Source organism: Lathyrus oleraceus, chromosome 4 (genome assembly GCF_024323335.1).
Source record: "Lathyrus oleraceus cultivar Zhongwan6 chromosome 4, CAAS_Psat_ZW6_1.0, whole genome shotgun sequence".
Taxonomy (NCBI): domain Eukaryota; kingdom Viridiplantae; phylum Streptophyta; class Magnoliopsida; order Fabales; family Fabaceae; genus Lathyrus; species Lathyrus oleraceus.
In genome coordinates this window covers 41,501,537-41,516,664 of record NC_066582.1, presented here as the reverse complement: position 1 = coordinate 41,516,664, position 15,128 = coordinate 41,501,537, and the positions used below count along the sequence as shown (strand labels likewise).

General features: G+C 35.7%; 1 protein-coding gene across 1 annotated transcript; it reads right to left on the bottom strand.

Moving 5' to 3' along the window:
- Positions 1 to 6,144: 6,144 nt before the first annotated feature.
- LOC127135894 (uncharacterized) lies at positions 6,145 to 14,050 on the bottom strand. The gene is made up of 4 exons (XM_051062520.1): positions 13,632 to 14,050; positions 13,379 to 13,550; positions 13,149 to 13,293; positions 6,145 to 6,185 (listed from the first exon to the last, which is right to left on the bottom strand). The coding sequence occupies exons 1-4, from the start codon at positions 14,048 to 14,050 to the stop codon at positions 6,145 to 6,147; spliced, it is 777 nt and encodes a 258-aa protein (XP_050918477.1).
- Between the last annotated feature and the right edge of the window lie 1,078 nt (positions 14,051 to 15,128).

Below are 15,128 nucleotides of genomic sequence, written 5' to 3'. Positions count from 1 at the left end.
AATCGACGGTATAACGAAATTAAGTCGAATGCTGGAGATAAGGGTAACAATGGCCCACAGAAAACAAAAATGAGGGTAGAAACTCGCTGGGGATAACAATCTTGCTGGAGAACAGACACACTAGGGAGTATTCAAGTTGAAAGTTGAAGAACAACACTTTAGAATATAAGAGAATTCAAAAGGTTAGGAGATTTCTGACAAGAAATGCATTCTACACAAAGATTCAGAGTTTTCTAACAAGAAAATCGTCAAAATCAAAACAAAACGGTGATTCCTAACAAGGAATACAAAAAAGACAAAGTTGGGAGCTCTCTCACAAGAAAAGCATCCACACAAAAGAAACTTGGTGATTCTTTACAAAGAAATTGTCCAAGACAAAATTCTGGGTTTTCTGACAAGAAACATCCAATCAAAGACTTTGGGGATTCATAACAATGAAACCAAATGTCACATTGTTCGAGAATTTTCTTACAACAAAATCAATCGATCAGTAAAAGGGATTCCCAACAAGGAAAATCGACTCATGACAAGCTCGAGAGCTTCCTTACAAGAAAGTTATCTATGCAAACAGAAGCATGAAGATTCTTTACAAAGAGATCGTCCAAAATAAAATTCGGGAGTTTTCTGACAAGAAAAACATCCATGCAAAAGCTATTATGATTCTTTACATAGAAATCAACCAAGACAAAAAGTCAGAGTCTTCCAACAGGAAAGACATCCATAATTCTAGGAATTCCTAAGAATGACGAGTCATGCATGACTTTCTAGGAAACATCAGGATAAATAGGGTATAAGACTCTCTATAGGTGCCAACAACAGTTGGACTTATACCATAAGTATTTGTTACAACCAACTTCAAACGGATCGGTGCCAGTTACAACTTGACTTTAAAGGTGATGCCAATGACAATTGGACTTACAAACAGTGCTAGTAACAAGTGGACTTAAGAGACCAATTACAATTGGATTTTAAAACAGAGTGTCAGTCACAACTGGGCTTTAAATGATGCCAATGACAATTAGACTTACAAGCAGCGCCAGTAACAAGTGGACTTTAAAAGGTACCAGTTACAATTGGATTTTAAAATGTACCAGTTATAATTGGACTTTAAAATGTACAAATTTCAATTGGATTTTGTAGGGGATGCCAGTTACAACTGGACTTAAAAATAGATACTGGTGACAACCAGACTATAAAGAGACACCAGTGACAACTGGATTTGGAATACATACACTGGTAACAACCAAAATTTACAAGTGATGCCAGTGACAACTGGACTTGAGATACCAATAACAATTGGATTTTAAGACAGCGTGCCAATGACAATTGAACTTTAAAAGGTTCCAATGACAATTAGACTTCGAGAGTAAAGATGGTAACAACCAGGCTTGGACAATGGTGCTAGTGACAACTGGACTTTGGATGCCAATAATAATTCGACTTAGAAAATAAGGTTCGAGTTACAACTAGAATTTAAAAGATGCATGTTGGTAACGACCATACTTTGGTTACTAATAAAAATTGGAATTTTGACAAATGGTGCCAGTGAAAACTGGACTTTAAACTATGCCAATAACAAATAGACTTTGAATACCAATAACAATTGGGCTTTGAAACAATACTAGTGACAACTAGAACTCAAGGATACCAATAACAATTCGATTTTCAAAGCATATACTGTCAACAACTAGGTTTTGAACAAGATGCCAGTGACAATTGGACTTCGGAGAGTACCAATAACAATTGGGTTTTAAACAATTCCAGTGACAATTGTACTTTGGATATACCAATAACAATTTGATTTGCAAGCAATGCCAATGACAACTAGACTTTGGAAAGTGCCAATAACAACTGGACTTGGGGGTCAAGGGATAACAATCAACAGCGAGACATGAGATAATGCAAATGAGCAAGAAGTACACTTCAGGCTACACATGATTTGATTTTCTTATATGCATGATATATGAATTATCATGATATGTAAATTCTAACATTATGCAGACTGGGAGTTTGTAGAAGCTTTATAGAGGTTCTGAATCAAAGGAGGATCTATCAATCTTGATAGTCACAACTAGCCAAGAGGACTCTTTCAGAGGATTGATGAGTTATTCTCCATGGATATTCCTGCTGTGATTATCCAGGAGAAGTCTTACAACCTTGAGACTTACGGGGAAAATAAAAGATTTCCTTTCAATATTCTCACATGTCAAAGCAAAATTGTGTTTTTTCAATGTGCTAAATATTCCTTTTAAGTTAAAAAATTTCATTATTAACAAATAAATGACATTTTGCATAATAAAGAAAAGGCAGAGAAAAACAGCAAATGATAGAAATTGATAGGAAAACTTGTATTTATTCAAGAATGGTAGCACATAAATGGTGTAACTCCATGGAATGTTATAAATTTTAAAATGGCAATGGGAAAAGGTTTACATTGAATCACAATGACCACTATTATCCCTAATAACCATGGCTCCGCAAAACCTTACTTCTAAAGGGAGCACCTGGATTGATGTTCCGCCTTTGGCTCTTTTGTATTAATTAGTTTTGTCTGATGCAGTCTTTGCCTTTTGTCCCTAACTTTTTTCTGGACCGCCCTTTCGGATTTTCAATCCACTAGGACGTTTTTTTTCCTAAGCTTCCTTTTCAGGCTTTCAACTTATCAAGCTATCATTTTTTTTATTTATCCCTAACTTTTCCCTGGACCGTCCTTTTTGCTTTTCAGTCTACCGGGATACTCATTTTTCCCTAAGTCTCCTTTTTAGGTTTTCGACTTAGTGGATTATTATTAGGCATAATATCTTTTGACTATATCAGAGTTCATGGGGTGAGTGAGCTCTTCACCATCCATAGTTGTAAGAAATAGAGCACCTCCAAGAGTATGTTTTTTTACAACGTATAGGCCTTCATAACTGGGATTTCACTTCCCATATGAATCCTTGTGTATGGGAAAGATCTTCTTGAGCACGAGATATCCTTCCTTGAACTCTTTAGGATGGACTTTCTTGTCAAATGCTCTCTTGAATCGTTGTTGATACAATTGTCCATGGTACAGAGCGGTCATGCGCTTCTCATCAATGAGGTTGAGCTGATGATAATTGTTTTGAATCCATTCAGCTCCATCTAGCTTGGTTTTCATCAGAATTCTCATTGATGGTATCTTTACTTTGACTGGGAGAACTACTTCCATCCCATAGATTGAGCAGAATGAGGTTGCCCCTGTTGAAGTGCGGATTGAGGTATGGTATCCATGCAATGTAAATGGTAGCATTTCATGCCAATCCTTGTAGGTTTTCACCATCTTTTTCAGGATCTTCTTGATGTTTTTGTTGGCAGCCTCAATAATGTCATTCATCTTTGGACGATATGGAGAAGAATTATGGTGGTCAATCTTGAAACTCTCACACAATTCTGTCATTATCTTGTTGTTGAGGTTCGAACCATTATTGTTGATGATCTTGCTTAGAACTCTATTGTGGTAGATAATCTCCTTCTTGAGAAAACGGGCGACCACTTGTCTCGTCGCGTTGGTGTAGGAAGCGAATTATACCTATTTGGTAAATTAATTAATGGAAACTAGGATAAAACAATGACCATTAGAAGCTTTACACTCTATGGCGCCAATCATGTCGATGCCCCACATTAAGAAATGCCAAGGTGATGTCAAACATTCAGTAGCATTGACGGTACATGTACTTTGTTAGCATAAATTTGACATTTATGACATTTCCTAGCATAGCTGAAACAATCAGCCTCCATGGTTATCGCTACAAGGGGTAAACGAATATGGGGACTTCGAAACTGAAATTGACATCAGAAGAGTCGCCACCGAATTTTATTTGTTCCTATAAGAAAGGAAAGGGGAAATAATCGATAAAACCCTCAGGAAAAAGGTGTGCGCATGGGGAGCGTGAATTACGGATAAAGAATCAGTCTCGCAATATTGGGTTCGGAAGTCGGTTACCCAAGGGGAAGGTATTAGCACCCGTCACGTCCATGGTACTCCATGGGAACCATTTAAGTTCTCTTCGTGCGTGGGTCTTTATCTCGTTTTTTATTTTATTTTCAAAAGAGTGTGAAAGAATGGGATTTTTTTATTATTATACTCGCCAAGGATTGTGGCCTTTGTGCCTACATATCATTCATCAGGTGATGAAGAATCAGAGCTTCATAGTCCAGAGTAGAAAATGTGTGTGGGTTGATTGATTTTACCTTGAAAAAGGGTTTTCGAAGTGATGCCCTAAAGCAAAAAAGTGAGTTTGATGGGTTATGTTTATTTTACCTTAAAGAAGGGTTTATGAAAAGATTGTTTGTGATTAGATTGCACTAAAGTCTAGGGACGGAGTTGAATATTCTAAACAAACAAGTCAAACGTCTAGTGTTCAAAATAATCAGAGTAAGGGTAGGAAAACTCAATTCTTACTCATTCTCCACCACTTAAGACTCTTGGCGCACAATATTAATGTAATTTCATTACTTTTTCAGTTTGATTATAAAAATTGTTGTTGGTAATTGATAAATGTGTCACTTTTGGTTAAGCCCTCTGAGATAGGTAATAGAAAGTTGAATATTGTGAAAATGATTGGCATAATTATGTGATTCTGAGTTATTTGATTTTTGTGTACGTGTCTATGTATTTTATTTATGTATAATTTATAATTAAAAAAATCTACAACTTTTTTTAATCAATGGAATTTATTAAAACAACTTGCACTCCAGCATAAGACTTATGTGAAAAGAGCAAAACAAATATAAATGACGAGTCATATCAGGCACGTAAAACTTTTAAGACTTTTAGAACGTTTTAAGGATTTTTTTTCAAAATAATCAACATTTCAAAATTAATTCCAAACTAACAAGTTTTTCAAAAAAAATTCGAAATAGCCACATTTAAAAGAAGATGCGCCAGTTGAACTGGCGCATCCATAATGCGCCAAGAGGAGGCGCCTAAGGCCTTGGCGCCTACATTGGAAGCCTCATGAGGAGGCGCCAATGCCTATGGCGCCAATTTTTTTCTTTTAATTTTTTATTTATTTATGAAATAATAAAAAATAATGTAAATTTTTTTTATTCATGCTACAATAAATGTTACATGGGATTGACAAAAACTTAATGACTGGCCCGATCGGAACGTCCCCCTGTTCCACATCCAAGTGCGTTAGTTTGTCTCTGAGGTCTCCCACGATTTTCCTAAGGTGTTTGGGTTATTTGTGTGCTGACCTGATCGAGTGATGGCTGGTGTGAAGGCCCGGCCGAAGTTCCAGCGGTATTTGACAGATGTGTCATCATTTGTTCCCAATATCCGGAGGGGCTCTGGCCAACGACACTTTCATAATGGAGTTCGGTGCCCATGCCATCGTAGGTAGGTCGATGGGGTTGGATAGATTATGGACGGCATAGTTGCCCGAATTGGGACATTGAATCATTTTGGAAACGAAGCAATGGTTCTTGGGGCGTCCTATAGTTAAATAATGGTTGTGTGTTTCGGTGTTGGATTGTTTGAGTGGTCATTGGTGGGGGGATATGATAAAGTGACCCATATGAATTATCTAGGCTATGGACGGTTGTGGTTGAATCATATGGTTGTTGGTGGGTAGGGTTTGATTCTTGGTTTTGTGGTTGGATGGGTGGCATGAATGGATTGCGACGTTGGGTGTTTGGTTGTTGGGTGGATGTCATGAATGGGTTACGAAGTTGGGTATTTCGTTGTTGGGTGTATGTGGTAGGTTGATATTATGAGGTTGGTTGTTGGATTTGGGTGGTTTGACATTGGTGTTGGACGAGGACTTGTTGTTGGGTGTACGATGACGAAGCTAATTGGCATGGATCCATCAAATATCGCGGTTCAGACACAAATTGTTAAGTTGTTACCGACCTAAATCATGCCATATATTGTTGAGTTGGTCTTGCACCATGGATGACTTTTAAGATGTATTGTCGTTGATTCCTCCATTAACGACACATCTCTTTTGTAAAGTATCTTTAGTCGGAATAATCCCATTGGGCATCAACTCTTTTTTTATGCCAATTCCCCAAACACGTCGGAGGTTCTGGAATCTGTTGTTGCATGCTAAACTACAGTTTGACCCGATCACTCTAGTGCATTTCCACAGTAGTGAACCGAATAATTTGTGTCTTTGGTGTCTAAACTGCAGCATCGTCGTGATTCACATCATACTCAAGACCTATATATGACATTCAAATAAACTGTAAAACAATACGAAATGATTAGATGATAAATAATTTGATAAGTATTTTTAAATTAAAATATAGTTGTGTAGGAGTATTACATAGTTTGGTCCAATGTGGTCCAACAGATTGTGATAGACTATTATAGCGTGTTTCAGACACCTATTGTAGTTCATCCCCCTTACTGACCATCTTAGATAAAAAAAATTGAAAAATATTATTTATAGTTAATTGTAATATAAAATATAATTAATTAAGTGGTAAAGTGTTACACTTACTTTGTTGCAAACGGGAACATGAATGGGTTCTGGTTTATCGGGGCGAGTGACGGCATTCTTGACCAACCCCATGCTTGTAGGAAATACGCACATGAAAAAAATGTACAAGTATTCTTTTTTTCATTTTTACACATTGCACTATATAGATGGGCCAACACAGTTGAACCCCAACTATATGTGCTTACCTTATTAATGTTACGTAACAACGGCAAATACATAATATTTACTGAATTACCTATACTTTCTGGAAATAGGAATGTGTAAAAGCCGGAACTATCAGATGATTTTAGAGTTGATAGAACTAACACATTGAGGTACAAAATTTATTGTCCGAATGAGCATTGCCTTTTTAGGTTGTCAGTTTCGTACCGGAAGAGGAATGAATCTTGAGAGATTGGATCCATGGGTCCAGTTCACACATGCATGCCGACAAACCCAATGCAGAATCATCGGAAATTAAGCTCTCAGCTAATATGCGATGAAATATTGTCTGTCATTGGCGACAATCCATCGTTAAAGGTGAGTACAATAATCTCGCATATTAGGGCAGAGTACGAGTACACTCCATCATATAGGAAGGCATGGATAGCTAGGACAAAGGTTGTTGAAAAAGTGTTTGGAAATTGGGAGGAGTCTTATAAATAACTTCCAAAATACCTGTTGGCTCTAAAACAGTATGCTCCAGGGACTATTGTCAAGTTGGAAACGTTGTCCGCGTATACACCAGACGGGACATGTGTTGTTTAGAATGGAATATTCCACCATCTATTCTAGGCGTATCAACCATGCATCATAGGTTTTTCTTTCTATAAACCAATTATACAAATTGATGGTACATGGTTGTACGAGAAATACAAGTGAACGTTACTGATGACAGTGGCACAAGATGGCAACAACAACATTTTTCCAATCACCTTTGCCCTTGTAGAAGGGGAGACTGCTGAGGGATGGAGTTTTTTCCTAAGAAATCTCTGATTGCACGTTGCACCTCAGCTTAACTTATGTTTGATCTCCGACTGACACCCTTCAATCATCCGTGCATATGATAACATTGATAATGGCTGGCATAATCCTCCTTCGACGCGTGTCTTCTATATTAAACATATTGCTCAGAATTTCATGCGGGAAATCAAAGATAAGACGTTGCGGAAGAAGTTTGTCAATGTAGGTTACACATTATCAGAACCTTCTTTCAAACACTACCTCAAAGAAATAAGATTGTCAAACAAAGATGTAGTACGGTGGATCGATAGTATTCCATTGGAGAAGTGGATTAGGGCATACAACAACGGTCAACGTTGGGGCCACATGACAAAAAATCTTGTGGAATCAATGAACTCTTCTTCAAAGATATTTGTAACCTACCAATAACCGCTTTGGTGCAGGCAACATATTTCAGGCTAGGGGCACTGTTTGAAACCAGACGCTCCAAATGGAGTTCAGTGTTGAAATCTGGGCAGTTGTTCAGTGATGCTTCAATGAAATTCATTAGACATGAAACTGCCAAAGAAAACACACATGTGGTTACAGTGTTTGACCTCACTAAAGATTGGTATACTGTTGTCGAGTCCATGGATCACAATGAGGGCATGCCGATGGGACAATATAGAGTTGAACTAGATAGAGGTTGGTGCGACTGCAGAAAGTTTCAAGACTTTCGTACGCCTTGCACTCATGTCATTGTGGCATGCTCAAAGGTTCGAAGGGATTCATCCTACTTGCTATCTGAAGTTTACAAAGTCACCAGCCTATGAAATATTTATAAAATTAGTTTTTCCGTAGTGGCAAGAGAGGATTACTGGCCAGAATATCAAGGGGACATTTTCTGGAACAACGAAGTTATGTGAAGGAAGAAAAAGGGTCACCCAAATAGCACCCGGATTCAAACCTAAATGGATACGGTGAACAAAATGGTTAGATTATGTAGTTCATGCCGTCAGTCAGGTCAAAATCGTACTAACTGTCTTAGTGTTGGAACGAGCACAACCAGATAAATTCAAATGTACCTCTCTTGCAATATATGAAAAATTAAATTTATTTCATATTATAAGTTTATGAGCAAATATCATTACATAAACAACAACACAAATAATTAAAACAACTACCATACAATAACTAGGCGATTACAACCATAAAAACAATTTTGAACATGTAATGCATCATCATATGAATGTCTTGGTCAGTCTTAATATCCATCCATTCACGCACTTCTCCATTTTGGTTGAACGTGGACACAAGCCATTGGATTCTTCTAATCCTTTCACCATCCCCAATTTCTCCATCTAACCAACTGTTCAACATCCGATTAAGACGTTCAAACAAATCTATATTCCATAGTCTAATCTTTATCGGAGTCACATCGACTGAAAATATTAAATCGACATTTCTCTTGTGAATGTATTCAGACATGGTTAAAACACAAAAATTTGAAGGAGAGTGGAGTTGAATGAAAGAAAATATGGTAGTAGGGGAAGATTTTTGTGAAAAATATTGCATCCAGGGCGAGGTTTTTAAACATAAGGGATATAAAATGCATACAACAAGAGGCTAGGCACCTAACATGTCAATACATGCAGGCGCCATAGGCATTGGCGCCTCCTCATGAGGCACAATGCAGGTGCCAAGGCCTTAGGTGCCTTCTTATGAGGCCTCCAATGCAGGCGCTAAGGCCTTAGGCGCCTCCTCTTGGGCCAAGACGGATGCGCCCGTTCATATGACGCATCTTTTTTAAAATATGGTTATTTCAAAAAAAATCGAAAAACTTGATATTTTGGAATAATTTTTGAAAAAGGTGGTTATTTTAAAAAAAATCACATTTTAAACCAATTTGGCAATTAGCTCTCTTAAAAATCTTAACTAAACGATAATATCCCTTCTATAGGTAGCTCTCTTAAAAATCTTAACTAAACGATAATGGTTTTAGATCCCTCTCATAGGTAAGAAAATGAGAACGGTTTAAAAATAAATAAAAAACATTTATTTTTTTGTTAGCTGGAAAATATTAATGTTTTTCTTATAAAGCATTGTCGTTGGAAGGAACAAGAAAGTGTTTTTGTTAAGACTCAAGCTAGATGAACTAAAGTATTGAAAAATAGTAAGGAGAAAATATTATTGGAACTTTTCATTACAAATCATCTAAATTATTACAAACAAGGGAGATTGGTAACTTATATAGTAAGCTAATGCTACTAACCAATATAGTAAGTGTCTAACCAATTAATTAACTTAGTTAAAATTCAGTTATTATTTTCTATAAACTAGTTAGCTACTTCTTATTCTTATTTTATCATTAGATTCAACATCCCCACTCAAGGTAGAATGTATTTCAATCATTCCTAGTTTAGCTTGTAGATTATAAAATGGGCTCGGACGTAATGATTTGGTAAGGATATCAGCAATCCACTCCTTTGAAGTAACAAACATGAGATGTACAATTCCATCTGACACTTTATCTCGAACCACATGGAAATCAATTTTTATATGTTTCATTCTCATGAAAAACTGGATTGGAAACTATGTATAGTGCATATTTGTTGTCACAATAGATGATGATTGGCATTTGGTGTGAAAGATGAAAATTATTGAGTAAAGAGAGAAGGCAAATGCCTTCACAAGTAGTATGAGCTAATTCTCTATACTTAGCCTCAGAGAAGATCGAGACACAATAACATGTTTCTTACATTTCCATCTAATAAGTGACTTGCCAAGAAAGTAACATATGTCTGTGGTGGATCTACGTGTGTCAAGGCATGCCCCCAGCCAGAATCAAAGAACCCCTTGAGACATAATATGGAAGAAGAGCTAAAGAATAAACCTTAACTTGGGTTATTTATTAGAGAATGTAGCACACGTAGGCTAGCTAACATATGCTTGTCAGTCGGAGCATCAAAGAATTGGATATGTTTGCTTACTGCATAAGCTATCTCAGGTTTGGAGTGAGTGAGATAGAGTAGCCTACCAATGGTCTTCTGTATGAAGTAGGTTCAAAAAGAGGAGTGCCAAGTGTTTTATGAAGTTGCAAATCAGGTTGCATTGGTGTGTTGAATGGTTTTGCTCCAATAAGACATGCATCAAGTATCAGATCTAGAGCATATTTCCTTTAACAAATAGATATGCCTTATGTGGTTCAAGCAATTTCAAAACCTAGGATGTATTTTAATACTCCTAAATATTTGATGCTAACATGTCATTCAGGATAATTTTGAGTTGTTGGATTCCTTCAAGGTCAATTCCTCCTAAAACCAAATCATCCACATAGATAAGGATAATTGTAAAACCTTTGGAGGAATTCTTGATGAAGAGAGAATAGTCATCTTTTTATTGAAGATATATTATAGATATTAGTGTATTAGAAAGTTTAGTGTTCCACTGCCGACTTGCTTTTTTCAATCCATAGAGTGACCTTTGCAATTTACGCACAAGATTTAAATGAGTCAAGTCAAGACCTAGAGGCGCCTTAATGTATACTTCTTCATTAAGATCTCCATGAAGAAAAGTTGTATTAACATCAAGTTGGAAAAGTAGCTAGTTTTGAACAACTACAATGGATATAAGCACTTGAATTTTTGTCATTTTGACCATAGGGCTAAGAGTGTCCATATAACCCAACCATTCAGTTTGAGTAAAACCCTTGGCAAGCAATTGTTCCTTATACCTTTCAACAGTACCATTGGCATGCAACTTAAATTTTAACACCCTTTTTGCATTCAATGGACTTCTTATGTGAAGGTAAAGGGACAAGATTCCAAGTGTTACTTTTGATCAGAGCAACCAATTCAGTTTAAATAGTATCCCTCCAATTAGTATCACATATGGCTGACGCATATGATTGAGGTTCACAAATGGTAGACAAATCAAGAGTGAAATGTTTATTTGAGGAGATAGTGCATTATACGATAGGGATGATATATGATAATTACATTGAGAAGATGAATTAGGAGCAACTGCTTCTGAAGTGGTGACTGTATTGGAAATAAGATTATAATGGTAATCTTGTGGATATGTAGGGGGTTTAATGTGCCTAGTAGATTTTTTGACAGGTAATGTTGCTTATGAAGCAAGATTGGTATCAGGAACATTAATTGGATTTGAAATAGGTGGTGATAATTGATGGATCAAGTCAAGTGCATCAGGTGATGTTATCTCTAATGGAATAAATTATATGCGATTTTAAGTAGTGGCCATATCATGGTTTTGGATAGTAGTGGGATAAACAGGTCCATGTGTGGTAGATGTGTATAAGTGATAAAAAAATCATCAAAATAATTATGATTGTAAGTATTAGACTTGGAATCAGAATTATGATTTTGTACTGAAAATTATTTGTAAGGAAAGTTTTGTTCAAATAAAAAAACATCTATTGGCACAAATAACTCTTTACAATGCAATTCAAATAAAATGTGACCTTTGATGTCAGGTTTGTATCCTAGATAAATGAATTTCCTATATCTAGAATCCAACTTTGGAAGCAAAACATAATGATCCAAAAACTCTTAAATTGGTGATGTCAGGTAATATGTTGTATAGAATCTATTAAGGTGACTTATGCCTTAAGAAAAGAGTAGGTAACCTATTTATGATATGAACTGCATAACCAACAACACGAGCCCAAAAAATTGGAGGTAAATGAGCTTCAGATAAGATTGCTCTAGTAATGCCAAGGACATGTTGGTGCTTCCTTTAAACAATGTTATTTTGTTGAGGAGTACGGACACGTGATGTTTGATGAATGATGCCAAGTTGTTTCTAAAAATCAATGAGAAAGAATTCACAACCATTATCAGATATAATGCATTTAATGTTAAGGTTAAATTGAGTTTTGATCATTGATACAAATTTTTTGATGAGGGATGAAGATTCATATTTTAACCTCATAAGGAATAACCATGTAAATATACTTTTATCATCCACAACAGTTAAGAAATATATGTATCCCATCATAGATGGTATGAATAGGGGGGCCAAATATCCATATGCACCAAATAAAAAATAGAAGCAAAAACATGAGAACTAGGGAAAATTGAAGTCTCTTTTGCTTAGCATAAAAACAAACATCACAGGGAGAAGTAGAATTAATAGATTTGATAACAGGGAAACTTTTATTCAACTCAAATAATTTTGTAGTTGAAGTATGGCCAAGTCTTAAGTGCCAAAGATTACTGTTTTGAGACATGTATAAAGAAGGAGTATGCAAGACACTAATGGAGTGAGCATATGGAATATGGTGCAAGGTAACAAATGGAGAGGCCAAGACATATAATCCACCATTCAATCTAGTTGTGTCTATCATCTTATTAGAGCAAGTGTCATGTATTATGCAATCAATATCATTAAACATCGATTGGAAATTTAATGTTTTGGTCAACTTAGGGACTGAGATAAGATTAAAGGAAAAATTCGGCATGTATAGTACATCAATGATATAGAAATGGTTGTCAAATTGAATGGTTCCACCAAAGTTGATGGTGACTAGTGCTCTATTTGGTAATTTAATGGTTATAGGTTTAATTGTTTTCATGCATTGAAAGAATTTTCTTGTGTAACAAACATGGTTAGGTTCATTAGTGTCAAGAATGAAATTTTCAGGTCTATGAGTATTAAGGATAATACATATGATACCTAAGCCAATATCAGGTTGAGTTTTCAGATGATTGATGTTGTGATTTTGTAAAGAAGACGCACCTTGAAGAAGGGCCAATAATGCTTTGTGCTGATCTGGTGTGAAAACCAAGTTACCATGATCCTGCTCATTTTCTTCATGGAATTTAACTTGAGATTCTTCTTCTTTTTCAGTTGTAGCCACATAATTGTTGATTGTGCCATCTTGCTTCCAATGTGGGGGAAAACCATGCTTTTTGAAGCAAGAATCGACTCTATGATTGGTATGCCACAGTGAGTACAAAAACATGTACCTCTACCTCTGCCACTAAATGATCTGCCACCTCTAGTTCCTTTGCCACAAAATTAGAGTTAAGATTGAAGTTATAGTTCTGACTATGATTTGATTTGGGAAAAGCCAACACCTTTGATTCATCAATAAGTAATGTGGCTTGTCTTTCTTGTTGAACAAGTAAAGAATAAACTCTATAGATATTGGGAAGAGGATCCATCAACATAATTTTTGATCTGGCAATTGAATATTATTCACTCAAGCCTTTGAGAAACCTCATAACTTTATCACCATCTATGTATGCACGAATTTTGGTAACCGTTTGACAAGTAGAATCACAAAAACACTCAAGAATTGGACGAAAATTGTCCACTTCTTGCCACCGTTTCTTGAGTTTTGTATAATATGAAGAAATGGAAGAATCACCTTGTTTTAAATTGCATATTTCTTCCTGAATATCAGAAGTTCTAAACACATGTCCTTTATAGAGACGATCTTTCAATTCATTCCAAAGTTTGGCAACATTATCCATCCATAGTATGCTTTGAGTTATTTCTGATTCAACTGAAATGTGAATCCATGACATGATCATGGTGTTGCATCGGTCCCGAGTAACAAAATTGGGATCTTCATCTAACGGTCGAGGCAAACTACCATTGATGAAGTGAAGTTTATTCTTGGATCTTAATACCATGGTCATGGAACGATACCAAGAATGGTAGTTGATGCTTGAAAGAAAAGGGACACAAGAACTTAAGCATGATTTTCATTAGGATGAATGAAGTAAGGATTGAGAGTATCAGTTTGATAACCTTTTTTATTGGCATGAGATGAAGACCCACTATTGATGCTGCTTACAGAGCTTTCCACTGACATGATGAACACAATAATGAAACTGATCAAATTGAAAGAAAAAAGATGGCAATGAAACAAATTGGATTGAAATAAGGGAGTTGAAAAGAAAATTGAGAATGATGAGATGATTTAATCAAACACAACAGTGGAGGCTTAGTCATTATGTTTCACAAGAATTTTCTTGTGTAACAAACATGGTTAGGTTCAATCAAATTTGTTTCAAATTATTTAGCAATGTTTGTTTTATTTGTTTGACAAACATTGAAGATCAAAAAAAATTTTAATGGAGATTTAAATTTGAATTTGATATATATAACAAATCATATATTTTGTTTGAGAGATTTATGGAGCAAATCAAATCCAATTAGTTAAGCTATTATTCTTGATGAATTTAATTTAAATATCCAAAAAGAAAAAGACCAGAATACATTTATATATAAGAAAACTCAATTCTAATGTATTGTGAAGAGTTTTATGCACTAGATTAAGTTCTAAGTGTCTAGGGTTTGTGAGTCTTTATTTCTTATATTCCACGCTAATGATGTATTAGTTTTGAATCTATTTGTGTATACCACTCTATGTTTCAGTAAGTTTGCATAGTTATTGGTTTATCTTAGTTGAGTTATAAATTCAACAATTAATAGAGTTGTTGTTGAAGTTGATCACTAGGGGTTAGTGATTGAGAGAAAATGGGAGGAGTTCACATATTTAGAGGGAGCCCTAAATAGAAATTCACTAGGATTATGAAGAGGTCTTGAATATCATGGGGTTGATGTTCCTATAAGACTAATTATACTAATTTGAAGTAGTGAATTTCCTTTTTTGGGTAGAGTGTCCTCCAAATGTATGTGTGGTTTCACTAAACTGGGTTACTAATCTCTTGTGCTATTATATTTATTTGTGCATTGTATTATTGT

What these genes read in the sequence shown, in the direction of transcription:
- LOC127135894 (XM_051062520.1), bottom strand. Translation starts at nt 14,050, where the DNA reads ATGGTATTAAGATCCAAGAATAAACTTCACTTCATCAATGGTAGTTTG. An exon ending in ATTTAGTGGCAGAGGTAGAG is followed by an intron (nt 13,294 to 13,378) that starts GTACATGTTTTT and finishes CCACATTGGAAG; the next exon opens with CAAGATGGCACAATCAACAA. An exon ending in ATTATTGGCCCTTCTTCAAG is followed by an intron (nt 6,186 to 13,148) that starts GTGCGTCTTCTT and finishes TGTCATATATAG; the next exon opens with GTCTTGAGTATGATGTGAAT.